At 43.8% G+C, this 17,500-nt stretch overlaps 1 protein-coding gene across 1 annotated transcript in view; it reads right to left on the bottom strand.

The window, feature by feature from the left end:
* The window catches only part of myo10 (myosin X), a 147,756-nt gene that overhangs the window by 117,644 nt on the left and 12,612 nt on the right, over positions 1-17,500 (bottom strand). Inside the window, exons 7-10 of the mRNA XM_062530835.1 lie at positions 11,568-11,692; positions 8,278-8,291; positions 8,042-8,126; positions 4,670-4,773 (exon numbers count right to left, since the gene is read on the bottom strand). Of these exons, the coding sequence (XP_062386819.1) occupies positions 4,670-4,773; positions 8,042-8,126; positions 8,278-8,291; positions 11,568-11,692 (328 nt within the window). The remainder of the gene's footprint in view (positions 1-4,669; positions 4,774-8,041; positions 8,127-8,277; positions 8,292-11,567; positions 11,693-17,500) is intronic.

Here is a 17,500-nt window from a genome sequence, read left to right as displayed (position 1 = left end):
CGGTCGCCCAGCTTCTCAGGGTCAAAAACACACACGGTCGCCTCTCTGACACTCACACACACACACACACTTCTCAGGGTAAAATACACACACGGTCGCCCAGCTTCTCAGGGTAAAAAATACACACGGTCGCCCAGCTTCTCAGGGTAAAAAATACACACGGTCGCCTCTCTGACACTCACACACACACACACACTTCTCAGGGTAAAACATACACACGGTCGCCCAGCTTCTCAGGGTAAAACACACACACGGTCGCCCAGCTTCTCAGGGTAAAAAACACACACGGTCGCCTCTCTGACACTCACACACACACACACACTTCTCAGGGTAAAATACACACACGGTCGCCCAGCTTCTCAGGGTAAAATACACACACGGTCGCCCAGCTTCTCAGGGTAAAACATACACACGGTCGCCTCTCTGACACTCACACACACACACACACTTCTCAGGGTAAAACATACACACGGTCGCCCAGCTTCTCAGGGTAAAACATACACACGGTCGCCCAGCTTCTCAAATACACACGGTCGCCCAGCTTCTCAGGGTAAAACATACACACGGTCGCCCAGCTTCTCAGGGTAAAACATACACACGGTCGCCCAGCTTCTCAGGGTAAAACATACACACGGTCGCCTCTCTGACACTCACACACACACACACACTTCTCAGGGTAAAATACACACACGGTCGCCCAGCTTCTCAGGGTAAAAAACACACACGGTCGCCCAGCTTCTCAGGGTAAAATACACACACGGTCGCCCAGCTTCTCAGGGTAAAACATACACACGGTCGCCTCTCTGACACTCACACACACACACACACTTCTCAGGGTAAAACATACACACGGTCGCCCAGCTTCTCAGGGTAAAACATACACACGGTCGCCCAGCTTCTCAGGGTAAAAAATACACACGGTCGCCTCTCTGACACTCACACACACACACACACTTCTCAGGGTAAAATACACACACGGTCGCCCAGCTTCTCAGGGTAAAAAACACACACGGTCGCCCAGCTTCTCAGGGTAAAATACACACACGGTCGCCCAGCTTCTCAGGGTAAAACATACACACGGTCGCCTCTCTGACACTCACACACACACACACACTTCTCAGGGTAAAACATACACACGGTCGCCCAGCTTCTCAGGGTAAAACATACACACGGTCGCCTCTCTGACACTCACACACACACACACACTTCTCAGGGTAAAACATACACACGGTCGCCCAGCTTCTCAGGGTAAAACATACACACGGTCGCCCAGCTTCTCAGGGTAAAACATACACACGGTCGCCCAGCTTCTCAGGGTAAAACATACACACGGTCGCCCAGCTTCTCAGGGTAAAAAACACACACGGTCGCCCAGCTTCTCAGGGTAAAAAACACACACGGTCGCCTCTCTGACACTCACACACACACACACACTTCTCAGGGTAAAATACACACACGGTCGCCCAGCTTCTCAGGGTAAAATACACACACGGTCGCCCAGCTTCTCAGGGTAAAACATACACACGGTCGCCTCTCTGACACTCACACACACACACACACTTCTCAGGGTAAAACATACACACGGTCGCCCAGCTTCTCAGGGTAAAACATACACACGGTCGCCTCTCTGACACTCACACACACACACACACTTCTCAGGGTAAAATACACACACGGTCGCCCAGCTTCTCAGGGTAAAACATACACACGGTCGCCCAGCTTCTCAGGGTAAAAAATACACACGGTCGCCTCTCTGACACTCACACACACACACACACTTCTCAGGGTAAAACATACACACGGTCGCCCAGCTTCTCAGGGTAAAATACACACACGGTCGCCCAGCTTCTCAGGGTAAAAAACACACACGGTCGCCCAGCTTCTCAGGGTAAAAAACACACACGGTCGCCTCTCTGACACTCACACACACACACACACTTCTCAGGGTAAAACATACACACGCTCGCCCAGCTTCTCAAATACACACGGTCGCCCAGCTTCTCAGGGTAAAACATACACACGGTCGCCCAGCTTCTCAGGGTAAAACATACACACGGTCGCCTCTCTGACACTCACACACACACACACACTTCTCAGGGTAAAATACACACACGGTCGCCCAGCTTCTCAGGGTAAAACATACACACGGTCGCCCAGCTTCTCAGGGTAAAAAATACACACGGTCGCCTCTCTGACACTCACACACACACACACACTTCTCAGGGTAAAACATACACACGGTCGCCCAGCTTCTCAGGGTAAAATACACACACGGTCGCCCAGCTTCTCAGGGTAAAACATACACACGGTCGCCCAGCTTCTCAGGGTAAAAAACACACACGGTCGCCTCTCTGACACTCACACACACACACACACTTCTCAGGGTAAAAAACACACACGGTCGCCCAGCTTCTCAGGGTAAAACATACACAAGGTCGCCCAGCTTCTCAAACACACACGGTCGCCCAGCTTCTCAGGGTCAAAAACACACACACGGTCGCCCAGCTTCTCAGGGTCAAAAATACACACACGGTCGCCCAGCTTCTCAGGGTAAAACATACACACGGTCGCCCAGCTTCTCAGGGTAAAACATACACACGGTCGCCCAGCTTCTCAGGGTCAAAAATACACACGGTCGCCCAGCTTCTCAGGGTAAAAAACACACACGGTCGCCCAGCTTCTCAGGGTAAAAAACACACACGGTCGCCCAGCTCTTCGGGATACATTGTGTCGGAGTTGCATGTACCCCATGCACACCGTCTGACCATTTAAAACTTAAAATGGCAAGAAAAAATATATAAAAACGAATGAAAACTGACTAACTGCAATGCATTTCAATGGACGTGGAAGCCGAGAATGTCCGAGCGTATTGTTAGCGAGGTATGTTGGGCTCAAAGCCAGGGTATGCTGTCATACGAAAGTGGATTTGTTTTAGCGTCGCTGTATCACCATGGTATCTTATGCTCGCAACCAAACCTGGTCGAGAGCAGGTTATGTGCTAAGTTAAAGCTCAAATCGTGAAAAATCACCGCCCTCTGACTAATCCTACTGACTACTGACCAATCAACTATCTTGAAATACGAAGTCATCTCAAGTGTGAGAATCTGTCATAGCATCTACTGGAGCAGCTCCGCCTCTTCAAACATTTTGAAAACTCATTTTGATTAGGCAAGCAACAGCATACAGAAAATATAAAATCAAAATGAACAAACTGAAGAGATTACCGGGTTCATCCAATCTGGCTATTTCACTTTCAATTTGACTGCATTCCTTGTGTTTGAACATCGATAGGCATAAGTTGGAAGGAAGGGGGATCACCTATTTTGGAAATTTACCCGGATACAAAGAATGCTATTTTTTGATTGGATGTCGGGTGACAATTTATCATTGGATTGGCTGATGAGTGGTGGGCTACTTCTGAACAACGAGTAATTCAAGAAATTCAAGAAAACTTGAATGTCTCAAAACAAAGCAATAATTAATTAAAATACAGGTTGTTCACGAGTCTCAAAGTCACTGTTTTTTTTTGCAACTTAAATCCGACTCGACTCTGACACACATATACACACACACACTAACTCACACACACTCACTCACAATCATTGGAAATGACAGTGAATACATCTGAAATCACAGATACCATCTTGTATCATATTTGTACTGTATATACACACCCTTATAGACTATTGGCAACATCACATGTGTTACGTACACACACACACACATTCCTCCTTCAGATCAGTGTGATCTAGCCTCGTAGGCTATTGGCAATATTACACACACACACACACACTCCAACTTCAGATCAACAAGATATACCCTATACCTTATTGGCAACATTACATGATCCCTACAAGACACAATGTTATTCTTATACCATCAGTTCCTAAGGAAATGCACTAACTGCATATGCCGTGCTCTCATCTATGTAAACACCATAGTGACTGGCACATTGAACAAATGCAGGTGCTAGTAAACACATTCACCCGCTAGTAAGCAAATGCAGGTGCTAGTAAACAAGTTCACCCGCTAATAAACAAGCTCACACACTAGTAAACACATTCACCCGCTAGTAAACAAGCTCACACACTAGTAAACACATTCACCCGCTAAAAAACAATCTCACACACTAGTAAACACATTCACCCGCTAATAAACAAGCTCACACACTAGTTAACACATTCACCCACTAGTAAGCAAATGCAGGTGCTAGTAATCACATTCACCCGCTAGTAAACACATTCACCTGCTAGTAAACAAGCTCACCCACTAGTAAACACATTCACCTGCTAGTAAACAAGCTCACCCACTAGTAAACACATTCACCCGCTAGTAAACAAGCTCACCCACTAGTAATCACATTCACCCGCTAGTAAACAAATGCAGGTGTTAGTAAACAAGCTCACCCACTAGTAAACAAATGCAGGTGCTAGTAAACAAGCTCACCCACTAGTAAACACATTCACCTGCTAGTAAACAAATGCAGGTGCTAATTTCCGTCTCTGAAGCTAGAGAAAAGTAGAAACATGAAATACGACCTGTAGGGAAAGTTGCACCACCAATGCCACCATCTCTCACATCTCTGACACTCACACACACACACACACACACACACACACACACACACACACACACACACACACACACACACACACACACACACTCTTACCAGGACCTGCTGAAAAGTGAGCTTGTCATTGATGGTGCTGTCTGTGATGCAACCGGACTGGTTGAGATATTGATAGCTCTCAGGAGGAGACAGACACAGGGCCTCTGGGGGAGAGAGAGAGAGAGGAGAGAAAGAGAGAGAGAGGGAAGGAGAGAGAGAGAGGGAGGAGAGAAAGAGAGAGAGAGGGAAGGAGAGAGAGATGGACAGAGAGAGAGTGATTACGGAAAACATCAGCAGGTTTCTGCAGTAGCCCCTCTCAGGGTTGGTGCAGCAAAACTGAGATATTGTAAACAGAACGAAGTTGGGATCAGAACTGGTCAACAAAACTGAGTGGAGGTGAATAGAGTTGGGATGAGTTTAGTAGCATTGAGTAAAGGTGGGTAGAGTGGAGTACATGAGGAGAGCACATGTGAGTGGAAGTGAGTAGAATAGAGGTGAGTAGAGTAGAGATGAGTAGAGTAGAGATGAGTAGATTAGAGTAGAGATGAGTAGAATACAGTAGAGTAGAATAGAGTAGAGTAGAGTAGAGATGAGTAGAGTAAAGTGGAGATGAGTAGAGTAGAGTAGTGTAGAGTAGAGTAGAGATGAGTAGAGTAGAGATAAGAAGAGTAGAGGTGAGTAGAATAGAGAAATGACAGAGTAGAGTAGAATAGAGTAGAATAGAGATGAGTAGAGTAGAGTAGAGTAGAATAGAGATGAGTAGAGTAGAGATGAGTTGAGATGAGTAGAGTGGAGTAGAATAGAGTAGAATACAGTAGAGTAGAATAGAGTAGAGTAGAGTAGAGATGAGTAGAATAGTGTAGAGTAGAGATGAGTAGAGTAGAATAGAGTAGAGTAGAGTAGAGATGAGATGAGTAGAGTAGAAGTGAGTAGAGTAGAGTAGAGATGAGATGAGTAGAGTAGAATAGAGATGAGTAGAATGGAGTAGAGTAGAGTAGAGTAGAGATGAGTAGAGTAGAGATGAGTAGAGTAGAGATGAGTAGAGTAAAGTAGAGATGAGTAGAGTAGAGTAGAATAGTGTAGAGTAGAGTAGAGATGAGTAGAGTAGAGTAGAGATGAGTAGAGTAGAGTAGAGTAGAGTAGAGATGAGTAGAGTAGAGAAATGACAGAGTAGAGTAGAATAGAGTAGAATAGAGATGAGTAGAGTAGAGTAGTGTAGAAGAGATGAGTAGAGTAGAATAGAGATGAGTAGAGTAGAGATGAGTAGAATAGAGTAGAATAGAGATGAGTAGAGTAGAGATGAGTTGAGATGAGTAGAGTAGAGTACAGTAGAGTAGAATAGAGTAGAGTAGAGTAGAGTAGACATGAGTAGAATAGTGTAGAGTAGAGATGAGAAGAGTAGAATAGAGTAGAGTAGAGTAGAGTAGAGTAGAGATGAGAAGAGTAGAATAGAGTAGAGTAGAGTAGAGTAGAGATGAGTAGAGATGAGTAGAGTAGAGTAGACATGAGTAGAATAGTGTAGAGTAGAGTAGAGATGAGTAGAGATGAGATGAGAAGAGTAGAGTAGAGATGAGTATAGATGAGATGAGTAGAATAGAGATGAGTAGAGTAGAGATGAGATGAGTAGAGTAGAGTAGAATAGAGGTGAGTAGAATGGAGAAGAGTAGAGTAGAGATGAGTAGAGTAGAGTAGAGGTGAGTAGAGTAGAGAAATGACAGAGTAGAGTAGAGATGAGTAGAATAGAGTAGAATAGAGATGAGTAGAGTAGAGTAGTGTAGAAGAGATGAGTAGAGTAGAATAGAGATGAGTAGAGAAGAGATGAGTAGAATAGAGTAGAATAGAGATGAGTAGAGTAGAGACATGACAGAGTAGAGTAGAGATGATCAGAGTAGAGTAGAGAAGAGTAGAACAGAGGTGAGTAGAGTGGAGTAGAGTAGAGTAGAGTAGAGTAGAGTAGAGATGAGTAGAGATGAGATGAGTAAAATAGAGATGAGTAGAGTAGAGATGAGATGAGTAGTGTAGAGTAGAGATGAGTAGAGTAGAGTAGAATAGAGATGAGTAGAATGGAGTAGAGTAGAGTAGAGTAGAGTAGAGATGAGTAGAGTAGAGTAGAGTAGAGATGAGATGAGTAGAGTAGAGGTGAGTGGAGATGAGATGAGTAGAATAGAGTAGAATAGAGATGAGTAGAGTAGAGTAGTGTAGAAGAGATGAGTAGAGTAGAATAGAGATGAGTAGAGTAGAGATGAGTAGAATAGAGTAGTATAGAGATGAGTAGAGTAGAGAAATGACAGAGTAGAATAGAGATGATTAGAGTAGAGTAGATAAGAGTAGAGTAGAATAGAGGTGAGTAGAGTGGAGTAGAGTAGAGTAGAGATGAGTTGAGATGAGTAGAGTAGAGTAGAATAGAGTAGAGTAGAGTAGAGATTAGGAGAGTAGAATAGAGATGAGATGAGTAGAGTAGAGTAGAGTAGAGATGAGTAGAGTAGTGTAGAGTAGAGTAGAGAAGAGATGAGTAGAGCAGAGTAGAGTAGAGTAGAGTAGAATAGAGTAGAGTAGAGATAACTAGAGTAGAGATGAGTAGAAGTAGAGTAGAGATGAGTAGAGTAGAGATGAGATGAGTAGAGATGAGTAGAGTAGAATAGAGTAGAGATGAGATGAGTAGAGCAGAGTAGAATAGAGATGAGTAAAGATGAGTAGAGATGAGTAGAGTAGAGATGAGTAGAGTAGAGTAGTGTAGAGTAGAGATGAGTAGAGTAGAATAGAGTAGAGTAGAATATAGTAGAGTAAAGATGAGTAGAGATGAGTAGAGTAGAGATGAGATGAGTAGAATAGAGATGAGATGAGATGAGTAGAATAGAGTAGAGGTGAGTAGAGTAGAGATGAGTAGAGTAGAGGTGAGTAGAGTAGAGATGAGTAGAGTAGAGATGAGTAGAGTAGAGTAGAGATGAGTAGAGTAGAGATGAGTAGAGTAGAGATGAGATGAGTAGAGTAGAGTAGAGATGAGTAGAGTAGAGGTCAGTAGAGTAGAGATGAGTAGAGTAGAGATGAGATGAGTAGAATAGAGATGAGTAGAGTAGAGATGAGTAGAGTAGAGTAGAGTAGAGTAGAGATGAGTAGAGTAGAGGTGAGTAGAGGTGCTTTGTGCATGTACCCTATTCGCTTTGAATGACGTGAATGTAGAAAAGAAAAGAAGAGTTAAGGTTTGATATACCCCTGTTATACAGTATATGTATCTTAAGCTCACTAGACTCAGTCAACACCAACTGGAATATTTGGCTAGATGGCCAAGACCAAGACAAGTTCGAGTCTAAAACAGTTCAAGACCGGACTCAAGTATTACGTCTCTGGTACGTGTGTGTGTGTGTGTGTGTGTGTGTGTGTGTGTGTGTGTGTGTGTGTGTGTGTGTGTGTGTGTGTGTGTGTGTGTGGTACCTCTCTGCTCTGTAGACGCGCCTGCCAGCAGAGCGTAGAAGATGTGGTAATTTCTCTCTCCTGGATTCTGACGCACTACACGATTCTATAAAGGCAGATGATGATGATGATGATGATGATGATCCTTATTATAATGATGATGATTGTTTTTATGATTATTATCATATATGGACTTGATTCCTCTCTCATATGTGTGCTTTTACACACATACACACAGAGTCTAACTCCGTACTAACCTTTTCCAGCAGATCTTCATTTGGGAGAAAACACGTCAAGGGGAATATTTACATTTCACACAGACAGGGATGGGCACAAATACATCAAAATGTATTTCCAAGTAAAATACCAAATACCCACCTTAAGAATTTATCAAAATAAGCTACAAAATACAGTAGCCAAAAATATTATCAAAATATTTTTTTTGTATTTTCCAAATACTACAAAATACTTTCTAAAAGCCTTTTTCGTCTATCCCTTGTACACTATCTGGAAAAACAGCTGAAAGCAAGAGACTCCTTCCATAATCAGTCAACAGATTAGATATGGTGAGTTTCATCACAGTGTACAACCTCGATCAATGTAAAAAAAAAAAAAAAAAACAGGTTGTCACATTAATACTATAAATCAGAAAAAAGAAAGGAAAATTGCAAACTTAAGTGTGAACTAAGCTTGTGAACTCAAGTCTTTGTGCTGTCCTTGTGTGAGCTAGTTGATGCACAACTAACTTCTCAAACAGTGTTGCATTCAGATGACGCCTATGGGGCCTGATGATGGTATTGAACCTTACAAAAAGGTTTTTGATGAGGGGATACTGGTCCAAGGATGGCAAGTCCTTTCTTTGGTCCTCTAAAAAATACACCGCATGTTTTGTGTTGTGAGTGCAATTTGCCGAGAGTGGCATCACAGGGGCTTGACTATGCGAAGGTGCCACAGACAGAGACAGATTTCTTGCTACTGTAATCTGTAATCTTATTTTAAAATTATGGGAACTCTATGATGAATAGAACTGAAATAGATGACGATCGAAACTCATGAAAATGTACGATCTGGACATTTTATCGGAACATTGTGTCATAACTCAAAACTAAATTAAGATTTTGATTGTTGCTGCCTTGGGTGCCGCGTGTCGAATCAGTGTCGCATTTTCGTGGATTTATCACTAGGTGGCAGACTCACCAGTTCTCGCTAGATCACTTCCAGGAAACTTACAGGCTTATTTGTGACTCTCCACGGCAAAACCAGTCGCTTGTCGCAACAGGCGTTTCCGAAAAAAATGACCATTTATGTTACTTGTGCTAAAATCGCTGAAAAATGTACCTTTTCTAGTCTAAAAACGTGAGTTTCTTGAGGTAAGAAATTTAACTCCAGCAGAATGTTAGCGGCATCTCATCTACTCTAATATTTACGGTAAATGCACTCATTGACGACCACCAGGCTATCCGTGTGCTGTGCCGTTGTAAATACAAGTAAGTACCGTAAATCTTGAAGTAGCTGCGGCCTTACAAATGGTTCGTGAGTGTTGAGCCGACAGTCAACTTCAGAGGCAGATTTCTCTGTTTCTCTCTTGGCATGACAGGATGAACTCAACTCCTTTGAATGTTTATATTTCAGTAACATGACGTTCAATTCATTAGATATAGGTATCGTTTTGAAGGTTGATTATGCCCTTTCATGAAAACTTAAAGGAACACGCCACCCCCAGGTGAAATTGGGTCACTCCCCACTAGAGTTGAATGAGTGAGCCAAAGCGTTTTTTAGCCGACCCAGCCACTGTCCTAATCTAGAAACGGCCCGTTAGCCTTATTTTAGCATAGTCGCTGTATTCCAAAGTGTCCAGCTAGCATGTCGTTGCAAAAGTGAATCAAATAACTCAAGATTTTTTATAATTATTTCTCGTAACCTGTACATTCACATCGAGTGCAAATATCAATGCAAAATCACATGAAGGGATTTACTAGACCAATTTAGATTTGGAACTATTTTTGGGCATAGCACTGGGACTAGGACTAACCCACTAGAGGTCTACCCTAGAGCCCTGCACGGGACTGTTTTCTTCATCACAATCCCGCCCGCATAATCAGAAATTCTGACCATTACCGCCCGCACCCGCGGAGTGTGTGTTACAGTCCCGCCCGCTCCCGCGAAATTCTGATAATTTTTGCCCGCACTGTAATAGACATGCATTGATTTTGTATCTTCTCCCGTCCCGCAAGAGAAAAAACAGCTGCTTGAATAGAAAACAACTGTGTTTGAATGACCGTTCACGGCTAGAACTTCGTTTAATCATTAGGCTACAAAAACTGCGTTCAGTTAAAACATCTTTGCAACTTATGCAGCCACTTAGGCTGTGTTGCACACCCCCCGTGCGTTGTGTACTAAATGACGGACGCCTGTCTGAGATATCGGGAAAGAAATAAAAATAATCAGGCATGGAGCGAGCCAGGCGCATCACAGCTCCTCTGCCTCATGACAGTCGCAACAGAGCGCGCAGGAAAAAACAATTCAACCCTCACTGTATCTCAATGGGAGGCAAGGCTAGGCTAGGCTTTCCACTCAAATTATGCTCTCCATTTTATTGCTATGCTAAATCTCGATCCCGCAAAGTTTTTTTTCTGCCGCCCGCTCCCGCCCGCAGTCAAGTTCATACCGCCCGTTCCCGCAAGATTTGCGTTGGGTCCCGCGGGACCTGGCGGGTCCCAGTCCCAATGCAGCCCTCTAGTCTACCCCTAACCCAACAGATCACCCCACTACAGGTCGACCCCTAACCCAACAGATCACCCCACTACAGGTCGACCCCTAACCCAACAGATCACCCCACTAGAGGTCCAACCCAACAGATCACCCCACTAGAGGTCTAACCCAACAGATCACCCCACTAGAGGTCCAACCCCTAACCCAACAGATCACCCCACTAGAGGTCTAACCCAACAGATCACCCCACTAGAGGTCCAACCCAACAGATCACCCCACTAGAGGCCTAACCCAACAGATCACCCCACTAGAGGTCTAACCCAACAGATCACCCCACTAGAGGTCCAACCCCTAACCCAACAGATCACCCCACTAGAGGTCTAACCCAACAGATCACCCCACTAGAGGTCCAACCCAACAGATCACCCCACTAGAGGTCCAACCCAACAGATCACCCCACTAGAGGTCTAACCCAACAGATCACCCCACTAGAGGTCCAACCCAACAGATCACCCCACTAGAGGTCCAACCCAACAGATCACCCCACTAGAGGTCGACCCCTAACCCAACAGATCACCCCACTAGAGGTCCAACCCAACAGATCACCCCACTAGAGGTCTAACCCCTAACCCAACAGATCACCCCACTAGAGGTCTAACCCCTAACCCAACGGATCACCCCACTAGAGGTCCAACCCCTAACCCAACAGATCACCCCACTAGAGGTCTAACCCAACAGATCACCCCACTAGAGGTCTAACCCCTAACCCAACAGATCACCCCACTACACACACACACACACACACACACACACACGCACACACGGAGAAGGATACAGTGTGTTATCTGTCCACTCAGGATGTTGCCACGGTAACTGAAGTGCAACTGGATGAATTTGCCAAAGCGAGAAGAGTTGCTGTTGTGGGCGGTTCGTGCATTCCCGAAGGCCTCTAGAACAGGACTACACACACACACACACACACACATATTACATTAACATTCCCAAAGGCCTCTAGAACAGGACCACACACACACACACACACACACACACATTATACACACACACACATTAGAACAGGACTACACACACACACACACATTATACACACACACACACACACACACACAGATATTACATTCCCAAAGGCCTCTAGAACAGGACTACACACACACATACACACACACACACACAGATATTACATTCCCAAAGGCCTCTAGAACAGGACTACACACACACACACACACACACACACACACACACACACACACACACACACACACACACACACACACACACACACACACACACACATTACACACACACACACACAGATATTACATTCCCAAAGGCCTCTAGAACAGGACTACACACACACACACACACACGCACACATTATACACACACACACACAGATATTACATTCCCAAAGGCCTCTAGAACAGGACTACACACACACACACACACATATTATACACACACACGCACAGATATTACATTCCCAAAGGCCTCTAGAACAGGACTACACACACACACACACACACACACACACACAGATATTACATTAACAACTATTATGATATTACTATAGTCAGCGCATGTCAGCATCATGTGAGCGTAATTTCCTGAATGATTTCCTGAATCTTGCCATCCAACTCCCCTCTACCCTCCTCCAACTCCCCTCTTCCCTTCTCTACCTCCCCTCTAGGGTTTGGTCCCGGGAGACCGGATTCCCGGGAAATATAATAATAATAATACATTTTATTTATATAGCGCCTTTCTAGACACCCAAGGTCGCAAATAATGAAATAAAAAATGCAGACAATTACAAAACACAAAATAGCCAGGTGCCAGACAGAGCGGCGTATTCGCACAGCGTTCCTGTAGGCACCATATGTGTAGTAATTAAATATTAAATGACAAAGACAGACAGCAAACAAAAATTAACAAATAATGAAATAACATAGATTAACAATATATCCCAAAAGGCAAAGTTGGCACAAGATATTGTCGGACGGAGGGGCGTAATCGCCAGCGTAGGCCTACCCGTGACACCACATAGCCTGGCCTATAAGACAGACAGATAAAACAAACAACAATAGAATAAACTAGATGCACCGCATAGCGGTACACAATATGACCGCCGCTCAGTTCTGCACATTCTCTCCAAAACGAATTACGCTCGTCAACTTTCCTGTATGGCTGGGATTATACTTGCTGTTAGACCAACCGTAAGCATATGCGCCCGTGTGCGACCTGCTGTGTCCGGTGTACAGACTCGCTGCAGCATTACGCACCCTACTGGAGGTCTTCACTAGGGGGAGAATAGTAACATCAGATGTGGATGTGACCATGTGCCATTGTTTACTCTCATGATTGCCCCCAGCTTCGATGTCGATAATGCATCTTGCAGTCACCTTTTTTTGTAGTGATCGCCCCCTACTTTCTTATCAGTATTGCATCTCGCGGACGCGTCATGTTCGCTTGCGACGACGTGCACGACCGACGCACCAAACGACCGCAAAATACGCGAGGCAGTCATGATACGAACACGAACGCGTTGTCTGCAGCAAGTCTAAACCTGCCTTATCTCCGATTTGTGCAATATACTGTATGTATATCTCCTACTCTTGCAGCTCATGTGTATGAGTGTGTGCATGTGCGAGTTTGCTTGTATAAAGATGTGTGTGTGTCTGTCTGTGTGTGTGAATGTGCATGTGTGCGCATGTGTGTGTGTGTGTGTGTGTGGAATCCGTGGAAGTGTGTTTATCTGTGCGTGTGAATCTGTTGATGTGTGTGTGCGAACTTAGTTACTTTTTAAACTGAGCCCCCTGCCGGCTCAACATAAAAATGCCAATCGGTTTTGCCAATAGCCTACTCACTATATTGGAATTTAACAGTTACGCCATTTTAACAGTAACGTCAGAACGTATAGAAGACATCACAACCTGCAAAAAGTAATTTCAGGGAGGTATCTAAAAAATACTTTAACCTACTGAGATACTAAAATACAGATGAATAGCCTATGTTTGTTCAATAATGTCTAGTCAGTATACCAAATAAGAGAGGCCTATAGATAGAAACTGTGGTAATAAAATATGAAGATTTTGGTAGTTTGGGCTTTTCGTGTATCCTTCTACTGTAGCCATTTATCCATCTACTATAGGCCTGAATTATATGCCAATGAAATTACACTTGTTAAACTCACCTCAATAAATATTTTGCAATCATTTAATGGGCAATGCTAAAGTTACTGTTACAAACCAGCGGCAGAGTTGGCGGTCCAACGGCGGTAACCACCAGTGGCCCGCTGGAGTTTTGCTCATCAGTTCTCTGGCTGTCCAGCGGCGGCTCAGAAGCGGCTCCAGATAAAGGGCCACCCTTTTGCCGCTTACTACCCACCAGCTTCTAATTGGCCTTATTTATGGCCATAATAATGAAAATGATGCACTAAAATAGCAATAATACATTATAACACTTTCCATTTGCCCTCAATCAGAACAATTTACAATTATTTACAGGACTTACCAAAGTTACCAAATTTACTAAGGTGAAGACAGTGCCTGCTGATGAGAAACCTATAAATGTATTCTGTAATTTAATAATCCAATATAAAAACATTTATCCTCAGCAACTATCACACAGACTCACCACACATAATATTAGGTTCAATACATTTTGTTTATTTATTTATTTTACTTGCTTTTGTTTATTTATTTTACATGCTCATTTACATGCTTTATTTATTGTACATGCTTTATTTATTACAATTATTTTTAATAATGATATATGTAACACACTCTTCAGATGTAAGGAAAGTAAAGATGCAAAGAAGTTGTGACAGACATTCATGGCTTGTTTCTCCCTTGATATTGGTGCCAGATTAATGAAAATGCAGTTCTACCTTGCTGGGGTGTTACTGGCAGCGTTGTGAGCGAATTTGACAGAGGTGTAGGTCTGATTGGTAAACTCTGTTGAACAGATTAGAAATGAAAAGGCGTATTTAGTGAGATGATTACTGCAATGGCAGGGTTCATACAAAAAAAATTGAGCTGAATTTACTACCTTTTCACTACCATCAACATGTTTTCTACTACAAAAGCAAAAGGTGAAGAGTAATAATGCAATACCTTTCCGAAACACAATAACACATTTAAGAACAACGGGGATTTAACAATGGACAAAGCTACTGGCATTTGAACAGGGGTGTGTAGGCTGTCAATAGGCACTGTATTTACCGGCATGGCTGGAGTTGATGAAGCTTGCTGGGTGGTGGTGCTGGCAAAGGTGTAGTGGTCTGACTGGCAAACTCTGTTGAACAGATTGGATATGAAAAGATGTGTTTAGTGAGATGATTACTGCAATGGTATGACACCTGGCACGCTAACTAGCGCCTAAAGTACACACACTTCTAAAGGATATTTCCACTTAATTTTCAGACAAACCAAGCAAGGGACCACATGTACAGACTCTATAAATACTAACCATGATGTCAGTTTTTTATTCAAATAACTTGAAAGAGATCGTCAGGTATAAATGGACCATGCTAGTGGCCAGTTCATTCATTCACATGCTGTTACATGCTAACTGGCGCCTAGAGTACAAACACTACTAAAGGATATTTCCACTTAATTTTCAGACAAACCAAGCTAGGGACCACATGTACAGACTCTATAAATACTAACCATGAGGTCCGTTTTTTATTTAAATTACTTGAAAGAGATCGTCAGGTATAAATGCACCATGCCAGTTCATTAATTCAGATGCTGTTACATGCTAACTAGCGCCTAAAGTAAACACTTCTAAAGGATATTTCCACTTAACTTTCGGGCAAACCAAGCTAGGGACCACATGTACAGACTCTATAAATACATTTTGGAAACATGTGTTGGCTAGAATTACGCTTTACATACAGTTTTTAAAATGAAAATAGTAGAGATATAGAGAAGAGATGTTTTACTTACCTAGTCCTAAGCCTGCTACTGGTGGTTTGAGTACTGACATTGTAGGCTATTCGCATCTGCTTGGATGAGTTTGCTTCATTATGTTTCTAAACGTAAAGACATTTAACAACTTCTTTATCAGTCAGACGGTTACACAGTTACGTGCAAGAACAACAAGTCACGTATGAGATGAAATCGTTTAGCTTACTGCAACATGAGAAATCAAGTAGTGTGAAACTAGCGACAGTAAAGAAAATTCCAATATGGCCGCCATTCGGAACTGAGAAATCACAACTCCATCTTCTTCGTTTGTCTTCTTCTCTCTGGTCTGATCTATCATTCACTGAGCAGCGCCAGCGCCACACACCAGTGGCAGCAGGCTGCAGTGTTTGAACGTGGTTGCATTAGTTCTGCTTTTGACGTTCTCATATAAAATCGTAATAAATACATAATTGTCTTATTTGGTAAGCACAGGGTAGCCACGGGGGTGCCAGTGACACAGCTACATGGGGCCATGGGGCCATTTTAGGCTTCAGTGTAGAGCAGCCACGTTGAGGGACCATTCACTAAATGCACACATAAATACATTTATTATAGCCCCCCATGGATGAAAGTCCACAAAACTTGGCATACTCCCAGAGGGTGTCAGGTTAATCATACACATGAAATTTGGTGCAGTTCATAGCATCTCATCTGAAGATAGGGGCAATTAAAGCAATATTACATTACATTTTCAATTTTTACCATGGGGGTGCAATTCACAAATGACTGGTTATAAGCTAAGTTGATCCGAGCTCTTGAGACCAACATACCATAAAAAATTTGTCATCCTCGGTGCCACGGTTCAGGTAGTTATGTAGGAAAAACTGCAATTTTTGGGCTTCGGGCGGGGCCAGCGCGGGGGGGGAGTGACCCCCGGGGACGAAACGAAATTTTTCCGTAAAAGTCTACTGGGGCTACATGCCCACCAAGTTTCATGTGCCCCGGTGTTACGGTGTCCCGGGAATCGTTGACCAAAAATTCAGAACCGATGACGGAAAAAAAAAAAAAAAAACTTTGACAACAACTATATGACCGCTTCGCTAGCTATGCTAGCGGCGGTCATAATAATACTGTATAGCGCATTTTAACGTGCAACCCAAAGCGCTTCACACATAACACATAAGACAGTGCCGAAACGGAGCGGCGTAGTCGCCATGCGTACCCGTGACAACAAGACAAACAAACAAATTTACAAATAAAAACAAGACAAAAATGCCGGACGGAGCGGCGTAAACCCCAGCGTTCCTGTGACACCAAGACATACAAGACAGACAAGCAAACACAAATAAAATAAATAATAAAAGCAAACAAAATCAGGAAAGTCCACACCAACTTAGTCCTTAGACTGCATCCAAGTCAGACGGCCGAGAAAAGTCCCAGGGCAATGATGACACACAGCCTTGAACCAACCCGGTGGATTCAAAAAGCAGGCCGGCTGGAGAGCACCAGAAGCACAAGCAGCAGAAGCAAAGAACCGTCTGAAGTCGTGGGCGACCCTGCAGATCAGCACTAGTTGACTCCGACAGCGACAGCTTGTTTTCAGCTTGGCATAAGCTCGATCAGACTCCAGGCTGAGCATGGCAGCTCGCAGACCAGCAGCTCGGCAGTTGCGGTGGCAGCACATCGCCCGCAGTTGGTAGCCAGGTCCTGTCCTGACCAGACGGTGAAGTGCAGCGCTGCTCACGGATGGAGGATGTGAGAGGCCCAGGCTAAAGCTAGCCATCGTCAGCCATCGTCAGTCTTTAACCCAGCGGACTTAACGGCATCAGCCAACTTGTTTGCAGAA

The sequence above is a fragment of the Sardina pilchardus genome, chromosome 2 (assembly GCF_963854185.1).
Source record: "Sardina pilchardus chromosome 2, fSarPil1.1, whole genome shotgun sequence".
Lineage (NCBI taxonomy): Eukaryota > Metazoa > Chordata > Actinopteri > Clupeiformes > Clupeidae > Sardina > Sardina pilchardus.
This window is presented reverse-complemented; position numbering and strand designations above follow the sequence as displayed.